The following is a 13,098-nucleotide window of genomic DNA, read 5'->3' as shown; positions in this document are numbered from 1 at the left end:
AAACTTTCCTCATTTATATATCCTTCCAGTCCCCTGACTATTTTTATTTCTCTTATCTGAATTACCTGTAGTTTGTCTCTATTGATAATGAGATTCCCAGACTGAACACAGTGTTCCAGGTGTGACTGCTTTTGAACTGTGCAGAGTACCATTGTTCCATGATATGATATCTTGTGTAACACAGCCCGTTATTGCACTGGTATTTTAAATACTTTAGATAATGTTAATGAACGGCTATGAAATTAGACTTTTTAAAATACATATACATTCAGCTTAAAATATGTTGGTAGTGTAGATATGGATTGCATATTCTATGGATGTATATTATGAGCGTGCAGTTTTAGTTTAAGCACTGTATATGTGTGTATTGAGATTGAATTTGTTACTTTGTAAGGAAAATCCCTGTGATGTGCTGCAGATGGAATTAAAATTTCATGCCATGCCTCTTCCCTTTCCTAGTGTTTCCCTGCCTACTTTCATTTCCCCTCCCCTCCCTTATCTTTGAGTCTCAGCTTGCAGCTACCATATTCTGATTTTCCAGTGGTACTAAAGCCAGTAAACATTGTTGATTAGTTAGAGGAGTTATTCTTGAGCAATTGAGGAGCACTCCTTTTCTTAAAGAGCCAAGTTTACTCCCCAACTTTTGATATCTTTGGGAGTAGAGATTGGAAATCAAACCTAGTTCCCTTGCATGGCAACAGAGAGCACAAATCAGCATGCCAGCATTTATATTTCTATCCATCCTTCCCCATCAGTACATGTTTATAATAGGTGTATATATGGTGTGTCTGTATTTATATATAAACTTTGTTTAGATCATTGTAACTGCATGTCCTTATAATGGCAAAGCTGACTTTTTTTAGTATTTGATGTCTGCTATTTTAGGATACACTGAGTTATAAGTTGCCATGCCAAAAGCAATGTTTCTTATAAGTGGTCAGATGACTTTGAAAGAAAAATATTTTATAAATTATTATAAACAACTTAGTTTTAGATCATTTGCAATGCATGCGTCTAAAAACATTTTTGGTAGAATGCAGTAACAGCAGTACAAAGCTCATCACCACCACCACCCTCCCTGCACCCTGTTTGTATACGAGGGAAGGTTACTCTGAGTTTTTGTATTGCAAATTAGTGGGTTAATGAAAAACTTGGAAAAACTATTTTAAATGTTCTTATGCCTTAAAATAAGAGAATTTTAACTAGGTACAGATTATTTCAGGTGGTAGGATTGCACTGCAATCCCAGTCTGATGTCACTTGTTAAAAATTCCCAGTGTAGTGTGAGACGCCAGCAGTAGTATTGTTTGTAAATGTGCTAGTAAAGCTTCTTGTCTTACATAAGAACTCCTACTAGTTTTAACAGTAGATGATGTGCTGGGTGGAGGGAGTGGAAGAATGACAGTGGAAATGGGAGTAGGGAAGAGAAGAGGCGCTCAAAGAACAGAAAAGGTAGAGACACAAGAAAAGAAAGACCTAGAAAATTTATCTCACCAGAAACAGCACCTCTTCTCAGTCACAGACAAGCACTGCTTCCAGAAAAGCCAGTTCAGGCATCGGGAAGTGGCAGGAGCGATATGGGAGGGCCGAATCACCTGAATTAAGGTAAGAAAAACAAAAAAATTAGGGCACAAACATTATTTAACATTTTAATCCCTCCCTCCCCCTCCGTCTTCCCATTTTTTATTTTTTTTATTATTTTTTTTTTTTGTGTCATTGGTGGGACATTGTCCCCCTTAGACAGATTTTTGGAAATCTACCTAGTCAGGGCTGCCATGTGGTTTCCTGGATGTACTCTTGTGCCTAGATATTGCAGCACATATTTCCCCTTATTTGGGAGTCTGAAAACAGATGGTGGTCTGACCACATAATACATGTGTGAGAAGCAAAAATTGAAAAACATTTCATTTTAAAAAATTTGTTCTCTAGTGTTTGAATTTAGAGCCTATTAATTACTTCCATCCAATGGCTTATCAGCTTGAAAACCCTAACACTCAAATAGCTTTCCCTCTAGTAGGTAAATCAATAATAGTGGTCAGCCAGGAGCATGGAAATTGTTGTTCAAATGATACAAACAAAACTATCATTGGCTACTAAAAAACTTAGAAGCAATTTTAGCCAGGTGGTAATAGGTGTCATTTGAAAAAAAAATTGTGAATATACATCATATGAATACTCCTGTGTAATGGAAGACTTCCATTTGATTGAATATCTTTAGTGATATCTCATCTATTTATAGCTCATTTATTAGGTTTATTTAGAAACTACAGTATAAATGTAATCATGTAGAAGGTTAAAGATTATTGAATAATCTAACAATATATACTTCTGAAAGAACTAGAACATTATGGAAGTCATCTAATAGATGTCTAAATAACACAATATTTAGTTAGATATTTTAGCAGTTTAACAGAGACAAATAATTACAGGATGAGTCTTGTTCTGTCACTGGGCTAGCTGTACCTCTGTCTGTTCTTTGGAGTCTCTGTGAGAGCTCAGGCTGTTGGCCTTTACCATTTCTGAGGTGGAATTCCATAGTTTGCCCAGTGTCACACCAGGATCTCTTGGGTATCAACGGTAACTAATACTACTTGCGTATGACCCCGCAAGGGTTTCTCTTTCGGAACCTGTGACAGCGTACGCTTGCAGTAAGATGAAATCAGCTTCTTCAAAGCAAAACATGATTTATTTTGCCCAAAGGGTACACGGTACTTAGATCAGTAGATATAAAGTAAGAGGCCTTACGTACATATTCCCTTGCCAGCTCAGGTGAGTCTGGCTTATTTCCCCATCTCTGAGTTGAGAAAACCAGCCTACACTGCTTCTAGCCTTTTCTCTTTGTCTCTGAATACATCCCCCTGTCAGCTTATTTTTCCCCCCACTGACAGCACCCAAGACCAGCTCACCCCAAAAATGTCTTAAATTCCTGCCAGCAGCACTTTTTTAACTGTCATAGTCTTTTGATCTCGGTGACAGAAAGTGAAAAGTTCTAGCCTGGATGGAGCCAGCTAAGTAACTGCTCCCTCAGTTGATAGCCCAGCCATTGTGTGCTTAGCTGCTTTGAAGGTGCGTACCTAAAGCTAAATTATATCTGTTATTGTTTTACCTTTCTTGCTCAGTTCTGTAGCAGCCCCTTGTAACAAGGTGCACCTTGGGTCCCTCTGGTTTTGGACCTTGTTTCCCTTTTCAGTCAGGAATGCATCAGCTTGATGCAACACCTGTATTCTTTTTTTACAGTTGTTTTCCCACCACCACTTTCCACCTATGTATAGGTTTTGCAGCTAACTTTGCCAAGTGCAGGCCTGGCCAGCAGCAGACCAAGGCTCCCAACTCCCTCTGTGCCTGTCTCTTCCTCCAAGCCTTTATAGCCCTGGCTAATGAGGCTGGCAGGTGCTGGCCATTACCAGACAGACACAGGGCTATCCAACCAGCCCCAATCCATTCCCCTTGATTGGGGCTGGAGTGGCAGGGGCTGATTTAAGTGCTTCTCACTCAGCACCCTGTCATACCCCTTTACAGCTCTCTGCATTGGGTCAGGTACCAATATAAAATTGAATAGGGAAACTGATGTTTTACACATCAGATTAATTAAAAAAAAAACCACCTGCACTAATTACAGCAAATATAAAGCAATGAAGGGAACCTCTTTGAACATATAAATAACTAGATTGTGTACAGATTGAACATTTATGAAGTATATTTCAGACTAGCTTAACAGCCAGCTCACAGATGCTTTAGGTCTTTGTAGACTATTCTGTTCTCACAGGTCATAGTGGAACATTTATAAAATTGATATGTTTCAAACGGTCTAGGTATGAACTTGAACAGTGAAGTGCAACATTTCTTGCATCTAGATTGTAAATGATATAGCACACATTTAGTAACATATAGTGTAACTAACTCTCCATTACTTTTTTGGTAACATTGTTATGTTGTTTATCCCTTGTCTGCTCTGTTAATTTCATTATTTTATGTTTCTAATGGATATTTCCATTAGGGGAAAAATGACTTGACACCTTGACAGTCATGTTCTCAGTTCTGCATGGTTCAGAGAAAAAGCACTGTAAGTGCCATAGAACATTGATCTGTGCTTATTCATAATTAAATAGGTAAATACCTCAAATTCCCTGAATTAGCATTGCAAGATTAAAGGGTGAAATATCAACTAGATTTGAAGTATGTCTGTTCATGTTGTACAGAATTGAACCTGGTTAACTTTGTTACATTTGTTTGCTTACTTGTGCCCAACAATTAACAGCAAGTAAAACTGTCTCAGCAAATCCCTGGTCCTTGTCAGGAGATACAGGGTAACAAAATGTACTTATGAAGGCAGGATAAAAAGAAACAAAAAAAAGCATTATTTTATTAGTTAATGGTTTCTAAAGCACTATGAAGATGAAGAGCAAAATATAAATGTACAGTTGGTATTGAGTAGCCTAGTCAATAATTGGTATCTTTCAGATTTTATTAGTTTATACATTTGGAAAAAGTTGAGTTTCTGTTAAAACACATTTCATTGTTCATAGTCTCATTTTTGGTGAAGGTATGAAGCTGTTTATAGCAACTTGGAATTTCTTAACAGAGTTGCATTTGTTTTTTTTCTTAAAACAAGTTCAGCGTGCCATATAAGAGAGTCACTCTTTGAACTAGATTTCCTTGGAGAATAGGGATAGTGTAATTTGAATGGTTTATAAATAACTATTCTCTGCTTAGAATGGAACCATTCACTATTTATTGCTGAAACATCATTCTTTTTCAAGTTTCAGAGTGGTAGCTGTGTTAGTCTGTATCAGCAAAAAGAATGAGGAGTACTTGTGGCACCGTAGAGACTAACAAATTTATTTGAGCATAAGCTTTCATGGGCTAAAACCCACTTCATCGGGTGCATGCAGTGGAAAATACAATAGGAAGATATATATACTCAGAGAACGTGAAAAAATGGATGTTGCCATACCAACTATAACGAGAGTAATCAAATAAGGTGGACTATTATCAGCCGGAGGGGGAAAAAAACTTTTGTAGTGATAATCAGGATGGCCCATTTCCAGCAGTTGACAAGAAGATGTGAGTAACAGTAGGGGAAAAATTAGCATGGGAAAATAGTTTTTACTTTGTGTAATGACTCATCCACTCCCAGTCTTTATTCAAACCTAATTTAATGGTGTCTGGTTTGCAGAATTGGAGTTAATTTGCTATTTCTTGCTGGAGTCTGTTTTTGAAGTTTTTTTGTTGGGAGTATTGCAACTTTGAGGTCTGTAATTAAGTGACCAGAGAGGTTGAAGTGTTCTCCGATTGTTTTTTGAATGTTATAATTCTTGATGTCTGATTTGTGTCCATTTACTCTTTTGCGTAGAGACTGTCCAGTTTGGCAGTGTACATGGCAGAGGGGCATTGCTGTCACATGATGGCATATATCACATTGGTAGATGTGCAGGTGAACGAGTCTCTGATAGTGTGGCTGATGTAATTAGGTCCTATGATGATGTCCCCTGAGTAGATATGTGGACAGAGTTGGCAACAGGTTTTGTTGCAAGAATAGGTTCTTGGGTTAGTGTTTTTGTTATGTGATGTGTGGTTGCTGGTGAGTATTTGCTTCAGGTTGGGGGACTGTCTGTAAGCGAGGACTGGCCTATCTCCCAAGATCTGTGAGAGTGAGGGATCATCCTTCAGGATAGGTTGGAGATCCTTGATGATACACTGGAGAAGTTTTAGTTGGGGGCTGAAGGTGACTGTCCATGTAGATAATACTTCTGGTGTGCATGTGCCTCATGTCTGCAAGACTCCATTCTTTCTGGTACATAGGGTCCTTTGGAGCAGTGCCTACACCCTACAGGCCTTTGGGGCATAAAGGGTGGAGCAAGCAAAATTGTCCTTCAATTCCTTCCTACTGCCCATGGCAGCAAGATGGAACCCTTTTAGCGTACACTTACATCTTGGCCTCATTAGGCTAGTTAGTTTAGTTTTATTTATGCCCACTGGCAAAAAAACAAAACTAAACTTTTTCTTAGTAGATTAGGACATATCCCCAGTACTGGAACTCAAGACACTATACTAAGAATTAAAGTCTCCAGGTTTTAAAATTTGTCCCTCTTGCGAGGTTCTCTTGCTCAGTGATGGACGCACTCTAGATGCCTCTTGTGCCTTGGCGAGGGGCATGTCTCTGACAGGCTTAATCTGATGCTCCTTTTCCAAGAGGACACAGAAAGCAAGCGAGGCCTGCCTCAGCTCTTTCTGCTGGAGGGCTCAATGAAGAGCCTCTTTAAAGTCTGAGAAAAAAAACCCTTGAAGCCTGAACTTTCAGTTAGTGCTCCTGTGAACAGTGGCTCTGCTGTGAGCTCCTGGGCTCATTTTTCAGATGAAGAGCTTGAGCTCTTTGACTACTGAATATTGAAGAGCAGTCAAGACTCCTCTGCCCAGTCATCAGAAAGGATTAGGAGGGAGCATCACTGCAAGGACGAGCGTAGGCATAGGTCATCCTCTCTGGTGCTTATTAAAATGAGGCAAAAAGCCCATCATGCCTCTGTATTAGCTCTTGCCCTTCAGTAGAAAAGAGTTCACAGGCTTGATCCAAGTATGATAGAACCAAGTATGTTGGCTGCTCACTAAGAATCTGTGGTACCGTCTGAAACCAAGGTTCATACTCCCCTCAGTACTATTGACTTGGTTCCAATGTCAGCACAGTACACTTGGTACCAATAACCTCGGTGCCCAGGACTCTGATGTTGACCTCCATGGTGCAGAGGTTTCTAGCCCGGGCTGTCAGTACCAAATGATCTCATGATGACCCCACAACTGGAGTCACCCTTGCTGGATTCATCTGTGGTTAGAGGTGCATCTGCTTTGGTACCAACTACAGATATCGCCACAATACTGTTCAACTCTCCTGTTCAGATTGTGGATGAGATTTTGACATGCCCTAGGACACTAGACAGAGTAGCTCCGTCTTTGGGAAAAAATGTTCATCCAGGCTTTTAACAGGGCACCTAGAGCACAAGCATGGCCCCAATAGACATTGCTGGCCAAAAATAATCCACTCTTGCGTACATGGGGAATATGCTCACCAGGAGTAGAATCCATGTAGATAACATATCTCAAAGAATCCCAGTTACTATAAAGTAAGTAACTTAGGACAGAACTTTTTACTGTTTGTTTTTCAGGAAGTAGACAACAAAATACAAAGTGTGTTTTTAAAAGGAAGGATTTTGAACTGTTCATTTCTTTAAAGAATTCTGTCAAGTAACACTTCTTGCAGCTTCCAATATATTACAGTAATTCCTCACTTGAAGTCGTCCGGGTTAATGTTTTGTTGTTATGTTGCTGATCAATTAGGGAACATGCTCGTTTAAAGTTGTGCAATGCTCCCTTTTAACATCATCATTTGGCAGCTGCCTACTTTGTCCACTGCTTGCAGGAAGAGCAGCCCGTTGCAGCTAGCTGGTGGGGGCTTGTAATCAGGATTGACTGGCAGCCCCTCTAGCAGCTTCCCACTCCCTTAAGTTCCATGTGCTGCAGCTGCCCAGCAGGCTATCAGTTGCAGGCTACCAGTTGTGGGCAGTTCAGCTGTCCCTCCCCTGACTGCCATGTGCTGCTCCTGCCCTGTGGCTTGGAGCTGCTCCCAGAGACTCCTGCTTGCTGTGCAGGAGGGGAAGGGGAGGGGGGGCTAATAGCAGGGTGTCCCCCTTGTGCTGCTCCTGCACCCTGCTTACCCCTTCTCCATATAGAGCAGGGAGGGGACACGGACGGAGAGAAACAGAGAGAGCTTGGGGCAGCAGCTGCTGTCTCAACTTCCTGATCCACTTAAAAAGACAGTGCACTTAAGAGAGGGTCAGCTTACTTAAAGAGGCAGTGTGCATCTCTCCCCCCCCACACACACAAGGTGTGTGTCTGTCTTTGTCTGCTATGCTGTCTCCTCTTCCACCTCTTTGTGCTGCCTTGTGTGAGAGGCTACGTTAACAACAATATGTTAACCCTTGAGGGCTCAGCCAAGTGTTAGTTCATCATTTAGCAGCAAGGCATTCCCTGGGAAATATCCTTCCCTTTAACTTCACCACCTCAACCAAGCTTCACAATCATCATATCTGTGTACAGTATTAAATTGTTTGTTTAAAACTATACTATGTGTATATCTATATAATATATAGTTTTTTGTCTGGGGAAAAAAATTTCCCTGGGACTTAACCCCTCCTATTTACATTAATTCTTGTGGGGAAATTGGATTCACTTAACATCATTTCACTTAGTCACATTTTTCAGGAACATAACTACAACATTAAATGAGGCATTACTGTAGTTACATGTGTACCTCCCTCCTACGCAAAACAGACAGAGTTTACTGAATGGAGAAGGGGAGGAGACAGTGAACAATCTGAGATAAGGAAAACAAGGTCTATGAGCCTTCATATCCCTTTTCCAGTATCTGGAAATCTACACTATTTTGTTTTGGACAGTGGTTGTATGTGTAAAATAGGTGATCGGGAGATCCACTCTCTGGTTCATTTATTTTTGACAGAATGCTATCCCAGAACTACCCTATGCATTGACGTTCCTAGAATGTGGTGATAATTGCCAGTGCTTGCCTTGCCAGATATTCAGTGTCAGCTGTTATCTCATGGACCTGTCTTGTGCTTTCACTAGGGGGTCTTGTATAACATGTCAGGATTTTAATTGCGTGAGTTTCAGCATAGTATCTGGACGCAGACTGACTTCTAACTGGGCCAGTCTGCTTCCATACTCTGCCTCCCAGATTTGCTTTTAGTGTGTAGGTGACTTAATTGTAAAATCTAGGAGCATGCTTTAAATAATCAAAACCTATTTAACTCTGATTTTTTTTTTGAGCTGATTATACAATTTTTCGTTTTTTGGATTTAAGGGTTGGTATTCCAAGACCTTTAATCAGATTTTGTATTTTAATTGTAAATACTGAGATATTACTCTCCCTCTCCCCTCCACCTCCTTTCTTTCTTATATGTACTTGTACACACAACACAAATAGATCTCTATTTTTGTCTAAGCACTATATATACACTATGCTTTTTATTCACATAGCATTCACCAGTTGTATTTTGCCTTCACCTCCTTTTAGAAACATTGATGTGATATATTGTTTGGATTTTTGGCGTAGAAAATCAACTAGTAACTTCTGTGTATGACTTGTAATTTCTGTGTTGCCTGCATTTTCAGACCTGAATAGTAGGTCCTCCATTCTTTTCTTTTCACCCTACCTTTAACCCACTTATTTCCAATATGTTTCAATCTCCTGTATCTGTATTGACTAATGTCACTAAAAACATTCATATTCTGTTGATGTTTTATTATATAGTCTGGCAGATTTATGACGTAATCTTGCAGTTTACTGTATGTAAGTAGTGTTTGATTTTTCACCTATGGTGTTGTGGTCTCATCAATTTGATTTAATGAATTTGTGTAAGACTGATAAAGCTTAGCTTTATGGTAGATGAATGTCTGCTTTCCTCATGGAAGCATATAGTTTCCTCAGTTTCAATCTTTGCTTTTTCTGCCCTATAAAACTAAAAAAAACAACTACTTTTAATTCCAAAAGTTAATTTTCCAGCTGGTTAGTAGTAGTAGTAGTTTGGGGCCAAAGTAGTTGTGAATTGTGAATCTGAGTAGACCTGAAGAGACTTTTATAAGAGACAGTCTGTAAGAAGTTATGTGGGGAGCGGAAATTTGATGGTAGAGGGCTCTTCAATCTGGCAGACAAAGGTATCTAGCAGACAAAGTAGCTGGAAGTTGAAGCTTGACAAATTCATGCTTGAAATACGATGCACATTTCTAACAATGAGGGCAGTTAGTTGTTGGAACAACTTACTAAGTTTGTGGTGGATTCTCCATCACTGGCAATTTTAAAATCAAGATTGGATGTTTTTCTAAAAGAGATGCTATAGTTCAAACAGGAATTAATTAAAGGAAGTCCTGTGGCCTGTTATACAGAAGGGCAGAGTCAATTATCACAATGCTCCCTTCAGGCCTTAGAATCTATGACTCTGTCTCCAAAAGTCCTCTGTCTAATAGTGTTGATTTTTGAATTATTCCTTTTTTTCTCTCAGTATGCTTTAAAGCTCTGTTTAATGTCACTCTTAAATAATTCATGCTTTTTGTGACCCATATAAATTGCTAGTTCTTAAAAACAGAAGGATGGCAGAATGTAAAAGGTAGAAGAATTTCCATTTGAACCCAATTGACTTTACATCCTGATATTATTCTAAGTACTGCAGTGTTCTGTTACTTGTCTGGCTTACTAGTAGCTGGGTCTTTAAACTGGTAATAGAGAATTGTCTGTGTATAGTATAGACTTGCATTCAGTCTCCATGATTTGATACCTTGTGACACTTTCTTTCCTTATTGCTGTCATTAAAGATTCTAATACCAAAGAGAATAAACCAGAGAAAAGAGCCAACCTTATCTACCCCGTTTCCAATTCACAAAATACATGCAAAAAAATTAAGTTGGGGTTAAATGAGAGCAACATATTGAAAGACAAAATGTTAAAATTCTCGAACTGTTTCACAGCTATATCACTTCATAAAGGGAGAGAGCGCGACTAGGACACTAGCCACAGTGAGGGTGAGAAGAAAAATGGGAATTCAGACTTTTTGGACCCCTGCCTCTAAAATGAAAAATATGTCAACATCTCTAAGGGACTGGAATTGCTATTATCTGTTTAGTCTGTGTTTGCCTCTTTTAAATGTACTTTTAGAAGACCTTGTCTTTTTCCTATCTCAGAACTAGTATCCTTTAGTTTTAGAAGTCCTCTCCAAAATGGAGACCTTTGGGAATTATTTGAAGCTCAGTGAAAATGAGTAGTCCAAGTTTTGTGAAGGGCCATTACCTCTCCTACATTATCAGAGCAGTATATGAGAATGTTTTAAAATGTCTCAGATTTGAAAGTGCGCAGTGAAGCGCATCTGAGGAAAGAGTAGAGAGGTAGGAGAGTATTAGCATAATGCTGAAAGTAGGTTAGTTAACTTTCTGAGACAGTGAAGTCAAGTCTCTTTGCTGACATAACTTGCATGTTTTATTAATAATTTGCACTTACATGGTGAGTTTCATATGAGGATCTCAAAGAGCATTGTAAACACTGAATCTCTCAAAGAATTGTTAAGTAGTTAAGAGATATGTATAGGACCTTTAAACTGTGCTTGAAGTGGTGACATGTGGAAACTGTTTACTGGCACAGAGCAATAGTGTATGACAGCTTAGAATTGGAAAGGAATGGACTAGCCCAGTGAAATTTCAAGAGGAATTAGGTAGCCAGGGTGCAGTTATTGGAGCTAGAATTTGCTTAAGGTACCAAGATTAATACCTTCTGCACTAACACACATACCACAGATTCTTTAACAACTGTGTCTCTCTTTTCTATTATGTTGTGTTAAAAAAAAATTCTTAAACTAATGGTTTTTCAAATGAAGCTGCTGTGCATGACCTTTGTGTTGATATTTAAGGTTCTTGGAAAATTTGTCAATCAGTGGAATTCTGAAATTTGTTGTCTCATCTCTATCTCAAATCTCTGTGATTGTGATTCATTCGTCTATGACAAGAAGGATGATAGTTGTGGTGGTGAGAGATCTTCAGTAATATAAAGTGGCAAAAAATGCAGAAAATCTCAAGGATCTAGAGTAGATGTAGAGTAGAACTTGGGTCAAGACTCTCTGGTGGTTCATGAGTAAGGCTCTGTGTTTGTCATAGAGGTCACGGATTATGTGCCTTTCTGTGACTTTCCTGCTGGCTTGGGAGCCATCTGAGCAGCTAGGCCAGCCCCTGGGCCAGTCGCAACACCTGCTGCTGGGGCAGTCTTCCCCTTCTTCCACCCCCCTCCCCCCCCAGCATCAGGAATTCGGGGCAGGGGGTTAGGCCTGGGGATTGGGGTGTGGGGCAGTGTTTACCTGGGGGGGGTTCCCCTGAAGAGTGACAGGAACTCAGCTCCTAGCTCCACATGCTGCCTCCGCCTGCAAGCACCACCCATGCAGCTCCCATTGGTCATGGTTCCCAGTCAATAGGAGCTGCAGAACCAGGGCTTGGGCGGAGCGGAGCTAGAAGCTGGAGGTTGCCACTTCCCAGTTGCCAGGTAGGGAACCTGCCCCAACCCTGCCAACCCCCTCCTCCAGCCCCCGAGGTGCTCCCTGGGTTGTGACCCACCTGCCCCCACCAAGTACCCATGGTGCCCCAGGGCTGTCCATCCCCGTCCCCAGCTGCCCCCACCAAGTTTTAGTTAGGGGCATATAGTAAAAGTGATGGACAGGTCATGGGCTGTGAATTTTTGTTTACTGCTCGTGAACTGTTAGTGACTTTTTCTAAAAATACCCATGACTAAAACGAAGCCTTATTCATGAAGAGGTGACCACTAGGTTGCACCCCTCAGGTTGAAGTGGGTGGAAACAGCAAAATCCCTTGGACACTAGGCCCAAGAGGAACAAATGAAGTTAATGGTAGAAGAAACTCTGCTCCCCTCTACTACTCTTTCTATTGAAACTGCCATTCCACTCCACACCTCTGCCTTCATTTCAGCTCTGGGGGCAGCACCACTTCGAGAAACTGTAACTGGTTCCACAGCCCCTTTACAGTGCTGTTGGACCTGATTGTTGTGGAGGCCGGAAAGGGAGAAGTACTTACCCCAGACCTTCCCCCCCCCCCCGGCATTCAAAACCAGTCCTGGGTTTATACTCTGAATCAGTCCTTAGAATCATAAATATTTGTCATTTGGGCAATAAACTGTGGATGGATTTTGGATCCTGGGTGAAAAAAGGTTGAGAGGCACTGGGAGTCGATGCCTGCCAAAACCAAAAATTTAAACAAAGTCTGTCAAGAGGCTTGAGTTGAACTTTATCCTGCTATTAATTTCTTTGTTAGTAAAGGCAAACCCAGGAAGGAGTTAAGTGTTTGCCTATACAGGTCTGTCGCATCTTAGGTGCATTTAACATACGCGAGTTCAGCTTCAGATGGTCAGCAAAAACAAGAAAAAAACAGAAAAAAAAGGAGAAAAATAACATTCTTCTTCGAGTGCTTGCTCATATCCATTCCAGTAGGTGTATGCGCTGCGCGTGCACGTTCGTCAGAAAACTTTTACCCTAGCAACTCCAGC

General features: G+C 40.4%; 1 protein-coding gene across 15 annotated transcripts in view; it reads left to right on the top strand.

Annotated features, from left to right (window-relative positions):
- FIP1L1 (factor interacting with PAPOLA and CPSF1) overlaps nt 1-13,098 on the top strand; it is a 93,151-nt gene that overhangs the window by 25,111 nt on the left and 54,942 nt on the right. For 10 of the 15 annotated variants that reach the window (XM_075066455.1, XM_075066454.1, XM_075066449.1 and 7 more), the window contains one exon: nt 1,497-1,604. The exons of the other annotated variants lie outside the window; for them this stretch is intronic. In XM_075066455.1, coding sequence (XP_074922556.1) covers nt 1,497-1,604 — 108 coding nt within the window. The remainder of the gene's footprint in view (nt 1-1,496; nt 1,605-13,098) is intronic. 15 annotated transcript variants of the gene reach the window in all.

Source organism: Chelonoidis abingdonii, chromosome 5, assembly GCF_003597395.2.
Source record: "Chelonoidis abingdonii isolate Lonesome George chromosome 5, CheloAbing_2.0, whole genome shotgun sequence".
Taxonomy (NCBI): domain Eukaryota; kingdom Metazoa; phylum Chordata; order Testudines; family Testudinidae; genus Chelonoidis; species Chelonoidis abingdonii.
The sequence above is the reverse complement of the archived record's forward strand: the minus strand, read 5'-3'. Positions and strand labels throughout refer to the sequence as shown.